Source organism: Labrus bergylta, chromosome 8, assembly GCF_963930695.1.
Source record: "Labrus bergylta chromosome 8, fLabBer1.1, whole genome shotgun sequence".
In the NCBI taxonomy this organism is placed as follows: Eukaryota; Metazoa; Chordata; class Actinopteri; order Labriformes; family Labridae; genus Labrus; species Labrus bergylta.
This window is the reverse complement of record NC_089202.1, coordinates 22208528-22225313: the sequence shown is the minus strand read 5'-3', so window position 1 is coordinate 22225313 and position 16786 is coordinate 22208528. Positions and strand designations below refer to the sequence as shown.

Here is a 16786-nt window from a genome sequence, read left to right as displayed (position 1 = left end):
AAATAAGTCCAACAGTGGGAACCAAAACAAGTTGTAAAATAAAGTTGGTACTGCAGTCCAGATTCAAAACATAGAGAGGTGTCTCCCCCCGCCCCCTCCTCTTTAGAGTCGATGCTCACACAGGTTGCCATGTGGTGGACACTGAAGCTTCAGTGTTTATCCAGCTCTGCATCGGTCTGTAAACCTTTCTGTGTTCTAACCTCTCTCCATTTTTCAAAAGCATCTCCAATATTGATCCTAGTTTGAGCACGTTTCTGCTCGTGGAGGTTATTAGAAACATGCAGAGGCTTTTTAGGTCGGGTACAATCACTTCTATCTGAACCAGTTCTCTTGCCCGCTTCCATCGCTGCAACACCTGTTGGTTTGACTTGATAACTGTTCTGATATCTGGCAAACCGAGGGGCGTCCAAAATGGCCATGTGGGGGGGCCTTAAAACCGCCTACCTTCTCTGGTCCAAACAAGGATGGTAAGGTCATTTCTGACAGATTGGACCTTTAAGTTTTACATGGGCATTTTTATTTATACATACATCCTCCAAAAATAAATGTAAAACTTGAGCTTGAAACCATAAAGAAGGTATTAAGACCTCCTCCTTCTCTGTTCTGGGTTGTCTGTGATTGACTCTGCACAGCCAGACATTAAACACACTCACCCAACACAAACACGCAGAACTGTAAACACATTTCACACAGGCAGAGACCTCAGAGACCTTGAACAGCACACCATCATAACCAAACAGACAAATGACGATTAATCATTTCAGTGCCCTTAAAAAAAAAACACACACACCACGGCGTATTTCGACACCATCTCGATATCGTATCTTCAGCGTGAGGGGGTGGCGGTCCGTCACGAGTGGCGCCGGGTAATGAATATTAATGTTCTCAGATGTCACAAGAATTAATTGTTGAGGCGGGTAAATGCTGCATTATCTGCAAGGCTGAAGTATTTGATGGTATATCAGCGGCACTGAACTCGCTGTAATGAAAAGACGAGTTCAGGGAAGAGTAATGGCGGCAGTGAGAGCGGGAGAAAAACAACAGGAAGGAAGAGGAATGTTTCCTCTTGAAGAGTGGGCTGTCAGTGAGTTTGTTCTGCTCTTAATGTTACCAGAGAAAAATAACATATTTGTTCTGTGAATCATTTTTGTCCAAAACACCCAAAGGTCATGCTGGGAAAAATGAAAGGTGTATGTTTTTGTCTTTGAAACACACCTGGTTTTGTCTGTAGGAGCCGATCCAGCAACAATAGGCCTGATTACTTCATGTAGAGTCAGTGTTTGGTCTGTGGCAGATTTCATTTCAAGAGCATCCACCAACACAATCATTCAGAAAGTCCCGCATACAGAATACAAAACAAATCAGAGCGGAGAAACCATAAACAGAATAATTAGTTTTGCTGGACATTCATTACACATTCTGAAATAAATCAGAGGAGTCGAGGTCAGCTTGAATTGAATGCCATCGGGAAGAGATGTTACTTCAGCTGTGACTTTTTGCCAGTACAGTCAAGTTTGTGATGGAAGTGGTCGCACTGTGGCTCAGTGGAAGTGTCAGTCTCTGAACTGGAAGCTTGGGTGTTCGATCACCAGCTCCTGTAGCCTTTGTATATATGTACAGTTTATTTTAATTTACTTAGCTGTTACTACAGCTTTTTTTTCGTACTTTTCTACTCTTTTTTTCTTATAATGCTATTCTATTTTATATATAATTTTAACTTTTTTGTAGAAGCTGACACAAAATTCCAATGTACCTGTACTGTCTTGTACCTTTGAAAATGGCAATAAACATCTATTCTAATCTATTCTGTATGTAAATGGTAAATGGACTTGAGCTTGTCTAGTTTTTTTCGAGTCTTCTGCAGGTCACACCTACACATTCACACACTGATGACAGAGGTTTCTACATAAAGTGACCATCAAAACTAACTAATCCCACTCATACACAGTCAAGCCCAAGCTGTGGACAAAATTGTCCTTTGCTCAAGCTGCATTTGCCTGTGGCCTGCATTGTTGTGTTAGCATGTTAATGTTAGCGCTCTTTAGTTAGCTCATAGCTTCACATTGCATGTTAATTTACACAGAATGACCGTGATCTAAAGAGACTTACATTACATCCAAATAATCAGTGAGTATGTTCTTCTTCTTCTCTCTAGTCCTTGACTAAAACAGCTTTTATACACAAGGGGAGGAGCCGGCCGTCCCGTCCATGTAAACACGGCTCTAAAAACAACACAGCCAGCGGGACTCGAGCTTCTCACTCATTGTAGACAGTCATGACTCAGAGAGACATTTACAGTAGATATTCATGATTTCTGATATATTAATGTGTAAAATGTTGCACATTCTTCCTTTAAAGGTACAGGTGCTGAAAAGTCTGCAACAAACCTCTGAGATAAGCTTTGTTTTAGCTTTGGTCTCCTCCATGATTGTTGGCAGTTTAACAAAGAGAGATAAAAATTGATGCAGCAGAAAAAGATATGTGGTCTCTTTTATTCTACACATTATTCTTCCTTGTCAAAACCTGCCGCTTACATTACCCACAAAGCAACTCGACCGCTGACGGATCAGTCTGAGAACTCGGACGCGTTACGCTTGTAGCTCGTCTGAAGGTCTGTGCTGAGTGTCTTCCAGTGTCTTTTTGGAAAGTCAGCATGAGTGAAACAGTGAGACGCAGACTCCTTCTCGCGTAACACAGTGGAAGAAATTAATGAAGTGTAGTGAAATGTAATTGTTCCTTCAGATTTCATAACTCCATCCACTCAGGGAGACTTAAGTTGATATGCAAAGAACATAAGAAGCGCTGTAAATGAGTGTGGAAGCGTGTAATCGCAGGGTAGATTTCATTGAAAGCACCAAGCATCCCTCCTCGTCCTTTACTTTTCTGTTGAGCTTGTCTGCGTTCTGTGATGGATGGACAGCTGGACGCAGCGGATACTATAGATTAGCCAGATGACTCAGCGGCTGCCTGTCAGATCTGTGCATGTGAGCTTGTGTTGTTTTTTTTTTGTGTGTGTGTGTGTGTGTGTGTGTGTGTGTATGTCAGGGCCAGAGAGAGTAGTGCTAGAGCAAGTCAAGGCTAAGAGAGGAGAGAGAGAGAGAGAGAGAGAGAGAGAGAGAGAGAGAGAGAGAGAGAGAGAGAGAGAGAGAGAGAGAGAGAGAGAGAAATGCCCATAGCACGGCCTGCCATCTCTCAGTTCCAGTCCAGTGCCTGAGGAAATGTACCCTGATATTAGCTATTAAAGAGCAGATTGTCAGGGGAGCCATGCCAGCACTGACAGCAGCTGTACAATGGGAGGCGGCTGCAGGGAGGCAGGAGGCTAGCTCAGGATTACTCCCTCAACAGCCCTCATCCTCGGGTCCCCGTCGGCTGCAGACGCCCTCCTATCCCGCCATCATCCACCATCATGTGCCTAATTCTCCGTGCGTACGCGCTGGGTTGGAAAAAGCCCTTACACCCAGAGCGAGCAGCAGACCTGATGAGGGTGTGATTAGATTTGGCTCCATACCTGCAACCGCTTCTGCAAAGTGCTCTCATTTGCGGGGATTTTGGACGCCGATGTGTAACCGCAGAAACTTCCCAACTGAAATTAGGTGCGGATCATTTGCTCTCAGAGGAAATTGGAAGGAGATAAATCAGCGTGAATTCAAATCAATAACTCCTGCTTCTGTTAAATATCTCGTCGATGCACACTTATTTGTGAATGCAAATTCCCCGCCTTATCAGTCTTTTATTCTAAGGATATTCAAGCGTGACTCTTTTCTCATTTACTCACTCTGAATACTGACAAGAGAGGGAGTGAGATATAGAAAAAAAAAAATTACACACGTCCAATAAAATTTGACAGAACTCAAGAGCCACGAGGGATTTCTGTCCTTTAAGTTGTGACAGCGTATAATAAGGCGCAATCATTTTAATTAAAGAGCTTAATCCAGCTTCATTGAGAAAGGTAATCAGATCTCTGGGGGGTTGTGTGATTGCCTGAAAGCCTAAGCAGAGTGGAAGGATTTCAGAGCGGCGTTTCTCCGCTATCGCCAAAGCAAATCTCAGGGGAGAGAGGCGGGAGAGGCTCGGGGGGGGGGGGGGGTTAGGAGGGAAAGAAAAGAGGCGGTGTCCTGTCTGGAAGGGTCGCAGCACCTGTCCTGGTCTCCTTTTCATTGGATTTTCTCCGTCTTTGTTGCCTTTGCCACTCCCACCTTCTCGATTTCTCTCCCTTTAATAATGTCCCATACTCAATTACTCTCTTTTAAGCGTATCTTTCCTCTCACCTTCTCACATCCCTCGCCTTTCTTTCCCCCTTTTTTATTTCATTCTGTCTTTTTCCATCTGTTGTTATGGCTCAAACTTTGATTACTTTTCACTGTAACGTTTTCTGCCTCCATCTTTCTTTGTCGAACTAATCTCTCCTCTTTTGTTCTTGTCCGTCTCTTTCTCTTACCTGGCCTCAATCTCGCTCTCTTCCTTTCTCTTTGCCTTCCTCCGACTTTGCTGTCGGGCCCGGCTCACCCGTACCAACTTTAGATTGATCACAGTCATTACCTCCATTAATGAGAGGGGATTGAGTTCTTAACTGGGCCTCGCAGAGCCCCGTTAGGTCACACTGACTGGGGATATGGATTACCAAAGGCTTCCCAGAGTGCGCGGCGTCCTAGCCCGGCCAAAGTACACTTTAATCACCTGCCCTTCCAACAGCAAATGGCTCATTAATGACACCGTGGTGGATGGGTTCACCTCGACACAAGGACAAAAACAAGCATGACTTAACATGGGACGACCTCAGCAGACGGCTTTGTAAGAAGCAGACTGCTACACGGAAAACACAAAGAAATAAATACAAATATTTGTTTTTATCATTCAGAGTTAGATCAAAAGATCAAAATCTTTATATATTTTATCTCTGGAGGAATATCATGGTTGCGTTAGCCTAGCTTAGCATTAGGCAGGAAGCAGGAGGACACAGGTAGTCAAGCTATTTCCAGCTATTTGTTCTGCCTTCTCACCGTAAACAATAGGGCATGGAGCTAGAAAGCCAAAGCCACCCAAGCCCTTCCAGAGAGACTTATTTAAACTGGGACTGAGACTTATTTAAACTGGTTGAAAAGAAGGAGAATATGTGACCTTTCAAAGCATGCAAACACAAACTAGATAATCTTTTAAAGTTAAAAATCTGAATAAAAAGCTTTTATGTGTTTCTTTAGGTAAGGTTACACAAAGATTTTAAACTTCTGTTTCTAGGATTGATCACAATCTATCATACTTCATTTAAAAAAGTGATGGAAGGTGTATTTATGTCTCTTTTTGAGGCCAACTTTTTATTACTTTTCTCTTTGTTCTAAGTTTGGGAGACAAATCTTGGGGCTGTCTCTTTGCTGAAGTCATACAAATGAAATTGATATTGATTTCCACACTCGTGGTCCATCAGAGCAAACAAGCAAACTGCCAGAAAATGTTGAAGTATTCCTTAATAATGGTACCCAAAGCAAATTACCCTCCCAAACTGCTGGTTCAGATTCAATGTATAGCAGTTCATAATGGCTAATGTACGCTGTTCAAAACACGGAGTCAATCTAAACCTCGTTTTTGGGACATTTTGCATCCCAGCTGTAGATGAATGAGAGGCAGAGAAAAGCAAAAGCAATCGATGACATTTAGCAGCAAAAACATTGTGGGGTTTAGAAAATAATCCCTCACATCGAGTCAGGCAGAAAATCTCTTATAACAACTTCACGCTCATTCTGATTCATTTCAACTCGTTCATGTTGAGAAAAAGCTGCTAAACGACGTCTCACAGATAAAACAACCCGCTAGCTCACACAGAACACCAAACCTTCTTGTTCTCTTTTCCTGGAAACACACTCGTCCTGATGACCGTCAGGTTGAGAAGCTGCCCAGAGAAGCAGGTGTGGTGGCAGGTTGCTGGTCGCCACGGTGATCACAGAGAGTTAATCTGCGTGATTCCAGGTTGTTTGGACGGCTGGCACACAGAGACGAGCGGGAGTAGGCGGTCGTTAATTGCAGGGAGCATCGAGGTCGCTGCAGCTCTGCTCGTGGCATAAACATTATTCATCAGGAGTGACAAGGTCAGACACGTCAGGCATATATCACACGTTCATTATTGTTCTTGTGCTAATGTGTTGGGCTTGATGGGACGTGGAAGTGAAAAGTTACGCTTAGGAGCGACGGCTATTAAAACATTAGAGTTTTATTATAACTGATGGCTGTCAAAATGAACGATGATAAGGTTTTACCCAAAGGAGAGCACTTCTGGAACTCTCAGGGAGATAATTTAAAGGTGTACTTATGTCTCTCATAATATTGTGTTTTGGACAAACTCAGAGAAATCCTATAGAATCTATAGTTTCCATGTTCAACATTTAGCAGACGCTTGTATTCAAAGTGACGTACATCTCAGAAGTTCGTTCCACCACCGGGGGACGACAGAGGAGAAGAGACTAGTTAGCGTCTTATGGCCCTTTGTGAAGGTTGGATCAGACGCCTTTCATTGGCTGAGCGTAGAGGGCGGGGGGGGGGGGGGGGGGGAATTATAGAGTTTAGGTAAGGAGGAAAATTTAACACCACCATGCGGCCCCTGGTAGATGCCAATAAAAATAAAATGTAATAAAAACGCCGGTATGGTTTTTTCCTGTCGCAGAAATACTTCCCGCCCCAGCCAGCCATGTTCTCTGGTATGCAATTGAGTGGGGCTCCCTTGTGCCAGACATCAGGTCATGTTAGTTTGCCTGCACAAGTTTGCAGGATTTATCACTTCTAGTACAGCGTCTACAGCCGTTACACGTCGTCATTTCTTTTTGTCTTTGAACATGATATTTAGTTAAAATATTTGGCAAACAGCTTGGCCCATCAACATTGAAAAATATAGAATATAATAAAAGTGCCAAGAAGGACTGGAGTGGGGCTTTAAATCTTAGCCGAGCAGTTTAGAGTCTGGAAATTGAAAGAACTGGACAGATTTTCTGGCTCTCGCCTGCAGTGAATCCAACTTCAACTCAAATTAAACAGAACATAAATTAGGAACAACTAATATCTGAAGTCACTGGTTCCTTTTCATAGTTGAGTCCACAGACTTTAAATAAACGTCCCAGTCATGGGATCGAGTGTAACAGCCGGGAATAATGGCCTTTTCATGCCAGATGTTCTTCTTTACATCAGCTCACAGGCATCTGCAGCGTGGACTCAAACGCACACACAGATACACAGGTAGAGGTCAATCAGATAAATCTGCAGCACGCTGAACACTCAATCCTCTGGAACAGTGATCAATACAAGCGTTTGATTAAGGTCACCTGGTCGTGTGATGCCCAGATCCTGCCCAGAGAAGCTAAAAGTAAGAGCTGCTGGAGCAACACTCAGGGCCCGATTACACAGAGACGCATCGATAGAAAAGTGTCACTGGAAAAAAACATAATTTTAGTCTCTTGGGTGTGCATTAAAGTTTAAATATCCTCAACTTTTCAGTTCAGGATGTGAAGTCACACATCTTTTGTCCGAAGCAGCCAATCAAGTCAAGTAGGAGGATTGACCTCTGCCTTTTATTACATTTCCCCCCCTCTTCAACTAGGAGTAAAGCAACGGGGAGCGCTCTACTTTTGCTCAAATCCATTTATTCCCACTTATTTTATTTAGTCGCCCTTATGCACACGCTGCCCCTCTTCACAAGTCCACAGGTGCTCTCAGCTGTTTTTTTACTCGGCCGTTTTTTGGGGCGGCCGCACCTAGCGCGACATGCCTCTGTGTGTGATCGGGCCCTTAGAGAGTAAAAAAAAGAAAGACAGCTGCTCAATCTTGTTTCTTTGACCCGCTCTTGTAATTTAAAGGGTCAACTTACTCTGTGCACATGAAAAAAAAACGTCTGTCTTAAAGTCTTAAGGGTTGTCTTCTTGGTGTTTTGTAACAGTGAGTCATCGCCCCGAGAGAGGAAGTTCAAGCAGTGGGGGTTAAGATGCAGCCTGAGATGGACAGGAGGATTTAAGCTGTGTCTGCACATATTCAGAATCTGTACCGGACTGTCAAGCTGAAGAGCGAGCCGAGTTTATGGAGAAACTTTTTTGATATAACTGATCTGTGGCCTAACCCTTTACCTACTGCGATGAGCTTTGGGTGATGACTCAAAGAAAGGACAAAGATTTATTCAGAGTTTCCTTTCAGCAGAACACGAAAGAACAAACAGTTTGCCTGAGGCAGTGTGGACTCAGGAGCAGCCAGGAACAGATAACTGGAGACTACAGATGTCATAAAAAAGATGTCAGGATTACTTTGATTACCTTCTGTATCAAAGTCCTCTCTCACATTTTTCAACCATATTGAGAATTTGTTGAAGCCCCAGTTGGATCGCTGGCCAGAGTTACAGAATTCAATTCAATTCTCACAGTGATAGCTTCCTCATCTTGCAAACGCCACAATCCTGTTACAGGCTGTCCTAAGAGCGTGTGACGCGAACAAGCGTCAGCGACAAAATCAGCTTGATTCTATTGTTTTCTATCGAAGTGTCCTAACTCTCCCACAAGAGAGGAGGGGGCTTTACATGACAACATTTTATCAATCAATCAATCAATTTAGGTTTTAGCATTGGACGATGCAAATGGCTCAGTTATGTCCCTGAAAAATGTAATCATGCAGCCCCTGCAGTATGCTTGAACTACATGTAAGAATTTTTCTGTGCATGATGTGGCATTGGTAATTTTCTCCAGAAACACTTAATAATTAATAATTCATGTGCTCTGAAAAAGGAACAAAGAACATCCGTCATCTGTAGCAGTTTTAAGCCTGTAAAAACTTGGACCAATGTCGGCCACAAGGTACCAATCTGATAAACCAATCAGGCGCCTCCCCTGTCTCCCCGCTCGTTCTCTACCTCCTTGCGTGCACGAGCCCACACTCAAAGCGATGAGCTGAGATCCGCTTCTGGACCAATGGCGCTCGTGCATTTAAGTGAGGGGCGTGGCTTTTGAGGGAGCACAGAGGGGAGGGGGTGGGTGTGCAGACAGTGCACTGAGGGAATGCTACTTTCAAAATCATGCTAGCTTTAAAAAATGACCAACACTGCCTTTAACCAACTCGTCACCTAGAATAAAGCCTCTAGGACCCATGTCCAAAACCCGACAGAAAGTCTGCCTCTTAAATATAAAGAAGATTTACTATTATTAAAAAATTGTGAGAACGCTGAGAATATTGTCAACATTGGAGCTGGAACTAAACATGTTAAATGATCCTGCTCTATATGTTCTTTAAAAACATATCCACTTGTTACACCCACAGATGTGTGAAAGGCATACATTGGTTTTTATTATCTACGAGCTAAACATTTATCAGTCTGGCTGTAATGCAAGCTGCTATGGCTCACAAAGCTCCCCCAAGAGACCACAGCCTCTCTCTCTCTCTCTCTCTCTCTCTCTCTCTCTACTGGAAATAATGGCCTTCCTCTGTGTGATGCGGCATTGCACTTAAACTGTAAAAGCTCTGTAAGAGAAAAGGACGCTGCTGAATACAGCTGCTGCTCTCTGGTGTTGAAAGGGGTCGGTTGATGCATCTGACCAGGATACTTCCTGGATGATTCCCATGTGGGGGTGTGTTCATGACCCCCAGGGAGGACCTCTAGATGGAACATAAAACACAATATGGCCTTAAGGATCTCCCTGCAGGAGGAGGCTTCAGAGAGAAGGATGTATGATGTGCTCTGCTTTGCTTGCCGCCACCTGAATGGAGAAAATAGAAGAAAAATGTTGGGTATGCTGTATTTGCCTCAGTTGCACTCGGTGGGGTTCCAGTATTTTCAGGATTTTCCTTATTGTCTCTGGAGTCTCCTCGTATCCATCTTGAGTGCATTTTAGATGCATCAGGTCATATCAGTGAAGCATGTCTTCAGAGTGGGGGATTATGAGGCACATGAAACTGTTGCACACGAGCAGCCTAAATGGTGAAGTGATGAACAGCTGTGTGATGTGTTTTAATTTTGATGGATGGAGTCTCTGAATAAAACAGAAGATAAATTAAGTAGAAAGAATCTTGTCAACTTCAGCCCCTACACACCTGTTTGACCAAATGTTACTCCTTTGCACCTCAATAAATTGCGGTGATTTGTGTGCTCCAGTATTGTCTTTGGATTCTGCCCGTGTGAAGGAGTCTGTTGATTCATCTTTTAGAAGATAAAGAAGGCTGGATGTCTGCACATTTGTCTGAACTAAATCACAGAGTGGTGTGTTTTTTGGATGCTGCTCTCATCAACCTTGAAAACAATTTAATTTGCAGTGATAAATGTCATGATTTCTTTTACATATTGGTCACAAAACATCCTCTCATAGCTTCCCCTTTACATCATTGTTATGCAGATATCACATATTCATGTGCATTTATCTGACTACTGCTCCTGTTTTACTCTAAAGATCTGCATTCAGAGCATGCAGCAGGTTTCATAAAAGTGCAAACAGATTTCATAGTTGGAGTCAGTCAACTGTAGGAGCAGAGTATAACAAGTAAAGTAAAAATTGTGCCTCAGAACTATTTCAAAAGGTTAATGGATTGGTTGCCCACCAACACAGAAGAAGCCCTAAATGAATACATTTACATACATTTCAAGTGTTTAAGCTGAAGCATTCATGCAGAGTGTCAGAGAAAATGAGCTTCAACTCCTCCGCTTGATCACAGAGAAAGGTTTGACGAATCATGCTCCCTTTATGTGCACCTCTTTCAGCTTAGGTAAAAACAAACATACCTGCTGCTGCTCCGACCTTTTATGTGTTAACCTTTTGCAGAAGTGAACGCGTTAACGCTGTACTCGCAGTCGTTCTTTTTTTTTTTTTTTGCGGCACCCACCTCCGACACCTCCGCTGGGATAAATAAGAAGCGTATATAATGGCTGACAAAAATAGCATGACATAATTCAGTATTGATTTGCTCGCCTGGCTGGCTGGCTGGCTGGCTGGCTGGTCTTCATTTTGTGACACCGGAGAGCAGAGAACTCGGAGACATTGGCATCGATCAGGCGGTGCGGCTGAAGCTAAATTTCATTTCAGTGAAATGAGGAGGCAGTCCTCTGTATTCCAAACACTGAAATGTTTGATTATGAGTCACATCTATTGATTGGCCGCCGTCTTTGTGCTAAAAATATCAGACGTTTCTTTTTGAACTCTAACATGTTAATGTAATCTCGTGTACTGACAGTCGCTATGATTATTCTTGCAGAGTTGTCATACATTGATCAGCCATAACATCATGGTGTGTAGACCCCCCCCCTCTCCTGATTCGTCGGGTCAGGCCCTGACCTGACGGGACATGGACTCCACTTGACCTCTGGAGGTCTGCTGCACCAAGATGTTAACTGCAGATCTGTTAGTTTTGAAGAGGAGCCTCCATGGATCGGACTTTGTTTGTCCCACAGACGCCTGATTGGATTGAGATCTGTGGATTTAGGAGGTCATCTCGACACCTTGAACTCGTTGTCATGTTCCTCCAGGCCACCTTCTTCCATTGCTCTGTACTCCAGTCCTGATGCTTACATGCCCATTGTAGAGGTCTTCTCCTGGGGCAGGGGTCAGCATGGACACCCTGACCAGTCTGTGGCTACGCAGCCCCTGATGCAACAAACTGGGATGAACTGTGTGACCTGACACCTTTCGGTCAGAACCAGAATTAACTTGTTTGTAGCAATTTGAGCTCCAGGAGGTCTCCTGTTTGTTCACACCACACAGGCACTGCCTTCACTCCTTACGCTCATCAATAAAGCCGCCCATGTCGCTGTCGCTGGTTCACAAATTCTCACTTGGACCACCATACTATTAGGTACTAATGACTGTAGGCCAGGAATCCTCTGCAGACCAAGAGCCGCAGAGTCGTCGTCTAGCCATCATAATTGATCCTTGTCAAAGTTGCTCGCGTCCTTGGACCAAAGAGAAACTGGCTGCACACGATGTTCACTGACTGTATGGTTAGTTTTCGCTACCTCTTTCTCTCGCCTTTTCTGCTAATCTGGTTGAGAACGCGCAAGGAGCTGCATTTGTCGACAGAGTTGTTGATCATAATCTTGCACTCGCTCTTTTTTTGCATCAAGACAAAAATGTATTTGACATGTATTGTAAGTTTATAGTTTGACTGATGTCCTGTTTGTTAACATGAAGGAGGTGGGGTTTATGACCTATACTGCAGCCAGTCAGCAGGGGGAGCTCTACATATTTTGGCTTCACTCTCAGGCGGCTGTTTCTCCGTCCATCTTAATATACAGTCTGTGGTTGAACATGGAATAAATGGAACATTTTTCATAGTTTATGTAATTCCAAACAAATCATGTAATTTCTCTGTACAGATGGACTTTCTGGAGCAACACCTCTCCCGCTCTCTCCTGTGCTCAGACTGGCACCACCGCTGGCCTCCCTGGCCTCCCTGGCCCCCCTGGCCCCCCTGGCACCCCTGGCTCCATTGACCACCATCACTACGCCAACGCCGACACCTGCCGCCCCATCACCTGCAGTCCTGAGCACCCCAGCGGCGTCGGCCCCAGAGACTACCTCAGCTGCTGGAGGGGACGAGGGGCCGGATACAACTAACTCCTCCTCAGAAGGAGACCCGGAACCTGAGGCCGAACCCGAGGCCGAGATGGACGGGGAAACGGAGGAGGAGAAAGCTCGACGTCTTCTGTACTGCTCGCTGTGCAAAGTGGCCGTCAACTCTGCGTCTCAGCTGGAGGCTCACAACAGCGGTGAGTAAACAATTACCGCACACATTTTTTACATAGGAAAGAAAAAAGTGATTTTTCCCTGCTGTGTTTCTACGTGTGAAATGACTTAATCCTCTTTCCCCTTTCAATACACCATCCCGAGTGTTCAGACTGTTTTGTTGTCAAGTCATTGTGTGAAGGTTGTTATCTGCTGAGCTTCACAATCACACAACAGCAGTGTTGAAGCCTTCTTTGTCATCCTCGTGGAGTTATATTTTTTGTCTTCAACAACAGCTGTCAAGCCTAAAAATAAATAAATAAATGTTTTGATGTATTTTTTAGTATTGTGAGAGAGGCTTTGATTCTGAACGACTCTGTCCTACAAGTGTTAAAGGACAGACCGGGGTCAATATGTAGAGTCTTCAGTCAGAGCTTCATGCACAGAAGTGCACACTGACACTTTGTTCACATTCAAGTCCCTAAAACTTCAAAGTTCAAGGCAGACTGCTCCTCAAATCTTCCTGAGTTTGTTGTTCAAACATGCACCTCAGAGCAGGAGACTTTCCCGGTCGGACATGAGTGGAAGGTGGGGTGTCTTAAGGAGGCAAGACCTGATGTAAAAAGAACAACAGAGGAGTGACGGACGAATGAGTAGAGTCCGATATGGTGATAATTTCTGCCTTTATATCAATGGAGGATCTAAACATCACCAGCCCCTCACAATCTCTCACGGTGACACTTTCCTGAACTTTTCCTGCTGGGATCTCAAATCAGCTCATCACATCTTCACATGCAAATTTTTGAAGAAATTGGAAGTAAAGTCAGAGTTGCTGAGTTTTCTCCAAGTGTGACAGCACCATGAGAGTGATTAGGGTCATTCGGCAGAGGAGTTTGACTTTTCTGAAAGTCTGTTCTCAAGCCATCGAATACTAATGCTTTGTCACGGCCCACAGTGTCCTAAACAGAGACAATAACTATCCTTCAACATCTGCATTAGACACTGCCTAGGGCCCCAGCAGACTCTAGAATAGCCACTGCCAATATGAACATAAACTGTTTACAAGACATTCTTCTGCTGTTACAGACTTAGTAGAAAGGATGCTATAGCTGTGGTGGTTAGTGGACCTTAACATTGAGACAAATGTTTGAGTTAACCCTCATGCATCATTATGGACATTTTTGTCCATTTGGGCAAATATTTCCTCTTCATCTGGCCATCATTTTGGCATAGGGCATACTTGTTTGTAATAAAGTCTCTCTCTTGACAAATTTTCAAATGCAAATTGTATTTTTTCCAACAGATGAATAGAACACTGTGAAAAAAAATTGACAGCCCTCTTAAGTCATTAAGGACAAAAATGCCCACTTCTCAAAAACTGCTTTGAAAATGGTACAGATTAATACTTTTTTCCTATTTTATTCTGCATAAATCTCTTAAAACAACTTCAGACCTGCTCAAAACTACCAAACATTCAATTATTTTGTGGATTTTAACCCTTTAATTGCCAGTTTGATTACATGATTCTGGTATTTGAAGGGTTAAAATCCTGATAATTATTCAGTCTTTGATAGTTTTGAGCAGGGCTGCAATGTTTTGGAAGTGGACATTTTTGTCCTTAATGACAAAGAGGGTAGTGAACTAAACCGATGCCTGAGGGTGAAGCTGTTTGTGTTATCCCTGGATGTGATGTTTTTCCAAACCCTGAGGGCAGAGGATTTCTAATCTTATCTTAATCAAAACCAAACAAAGCAGACCATTTTGCCCTTACCAAGTGTAAGAAAGAAAGTAGTTTAAGTTCTGAGAAACCCATTGATGGAGACCCCTCATTGTTAATAAGAGGAGATACAGTGAGAGTAATCAAAGAAAGCCAGGGGGTTAGCTATAAAAACGGATAATGGAGCTAGACAAGGTAAAGTTCATTATATCAAAAGGTAAATGTGGTTCGGGGAATGTGTTTTCTGCACTCCCTTTGAGCGGCTATAGCACATAAAACGTTTCCTTACAGTGAAGGAATTTTCTGTCTTTGGGTTCACTCACTGACAGTCGTGCAAAGACTTTCAATGGCTATTCAAAGAAAAGCACCTGCTGGATATAGCAAACCTAAAGCTCTGCATGAGTCATAAATACAAAAGAGTTCTTTTGTTCGCAGCTCTTTCTGCCTCTTTATTACTCGTCAGACTTTTGCTCTCTATGTCGGCTTTGTGCTTCAGTGACTTTTAATTCTCTCATATTCTCATTTTTGTCTCAAATTCAAGAAAATTTCGTCTGACTGTACTGACACAAATCTGCCTCCATTAAGACCGGTTTCCATTTAAGGTGGGGTTTTTTCCATTGCACTGGCAGCACCCATTGTCAATACACAACCAGTGTAGTTCAGCGTTTTTTCAGCCCTCAGTCGATGAGCCCTAAAACGTCCTCAATGTCGCTGCACTCACAGCGCTCTCAGTTGAAAGTGCAACTTTTCGATCAACACTGTGCTTTTCAATGTCACTTCCCCCTTACCGGCCAATCAGAATCAAGTAGGGGCGGGATTTCACTGGTGGTGTGTCTCCTTAAATGCAATGAGCCCCCCCCCCCCCGAGTTTTCCCGGTAGACATCACTCCTTCACTAGCGAGAATAAAAATGGCGGACCTGCTCAAAAGTTTTACTCTAGGCTTGGGATGGAGTCCATGGGTGGAGATACCAGGAGAGGGGAGGGAAGTGCCAGAATCCCACTGTGACATCACAAGGAGAGCACATTAGAAACAGAGCATTTTTCTCTGTGTTGTGAGACTTATGGAGACCACAAACAAAGGACTGGATGGGTTTATTTCACATTTTGTGGGTCAGTAGACGCTCAGGTTACCCAAATATATGTTCAAAAACACTGTAAGAGTGGATCTTTCGCAATATGTCCCCTTTAAGCTTTTAAAATTTTACTAAAGGCTTTCTATTCTATTTTATTTTCTGTATTAAAATCAAATATAAAGCACACTGACCTATTAAAGCTGACCTAAAGGTAACAATCGAGAGCAGAGGAAGTTGACTTTTGTAACTTAGCAACAATGAGCACTGTGAAAAGCGCTCTGAAGCTGAGGTCAACAAACACATAGCCTGAAGGAGTCTATATAGTGGTGAATAGGAGCTGGACTTTGGTCAGCTCTGTGCATCGATTAGAGATGGCAGAGATGAGGCTCATGGAGTTTTTTAAGTGTTTCTGGTAGAGTGAAAGCTGGAGGACTCAGAGCAGTTAAGATATTTAAAAAATCTCAGCTCCACACTCCAGCTGATTAAAGCGTCCAAAAAACCTCTTCACTAGTAGCAGTCACTTCTAATAGTTCAAACATTTGCACAGAGAACAACTTTGAGAGACCAAAAATATTTTTAGCATTTTACAGTTTGAACCTTTTCTGACATGGTTTTAGGCTTTCAAACTAAAGACAGAGTTTCATAATAAATCTTCTCTGTTAGGACGGTTTTCTTTGGAGGCCTGAGTCAAAAGTCCAGCAGCAGTACAATTTGAAGTCCTCCCCTTCACTTCATACAGACAACACTGTGGTTAAACTCATAAATTCACCAAGAATGAGTGTCTCTGGTCTCTAAGCTTTATCAGTGACGCTTTAGAATAATTTACAAGGCGACCCTTTCACCCTCATATTTCCCTGATGAGAAGAGAGATAACAGCCCTGACAGACCTCTGATCTCAACCTTTCCTGCAGGCAGAATCTGTGAGGTTAAAATTCACGTTCTGACGGCTGTGCTTCCCGTTTGAACCCGCAGGAACGAAGCACAAGACGATGCTGGAGGCCAGGACGGGCGTGGGCTCCATCAAGTCTTTCCCCCGGCCCGGAGTCAAGAGCAAACTGGTGACACCCACCAAGTCAGCGACGGGCCTGCAGAACAAAACGTTTTACTGTGAGACGTGTGACGTGCATGTCAACTCGGAGACGCAGCTAAAACAGGTGAGAAGACAGAGGCTTTGAAATGTCATCTTAAAAATCCAAACTTTGCTGCACACAGAGCAGCTTTTAGTCCTTCAGTTCTGTTCCCCTCTGGCAGCCACTTCAGAGTACCATTGGCTTAAAAGACAACATAAAAAACCTTTTTTATTCGTACTACAATTTGCAATTTAAACAAG

At 43.5% G+C, this 16786-nt stretch overlaps 1 protein-coding gene across 1 annotated transcript in view; it reads left to right on the top strand.

Annotated features, from left to right (window-relative positions):
* Nucleotides 1–16786, top strand: part of znf385d (zinc finger protein 385D) — a 93024-nt gene that overhangs the window by 64090 nt on the left and 12148 nt on the right. Inside the window, exons 5-6 of the mRNA XM_020640391.3 lie at nt 12317–12709; nt 16429–16610. Of these exons, the coding sequence (XP_020496047.2) occupies nt 12317–12709; nt 16429–16610 (575 nt within the window). The remainder of the gene's footprint in view (nt 1–12316; nt 12710–16428; nt 16611–16786) is intronic.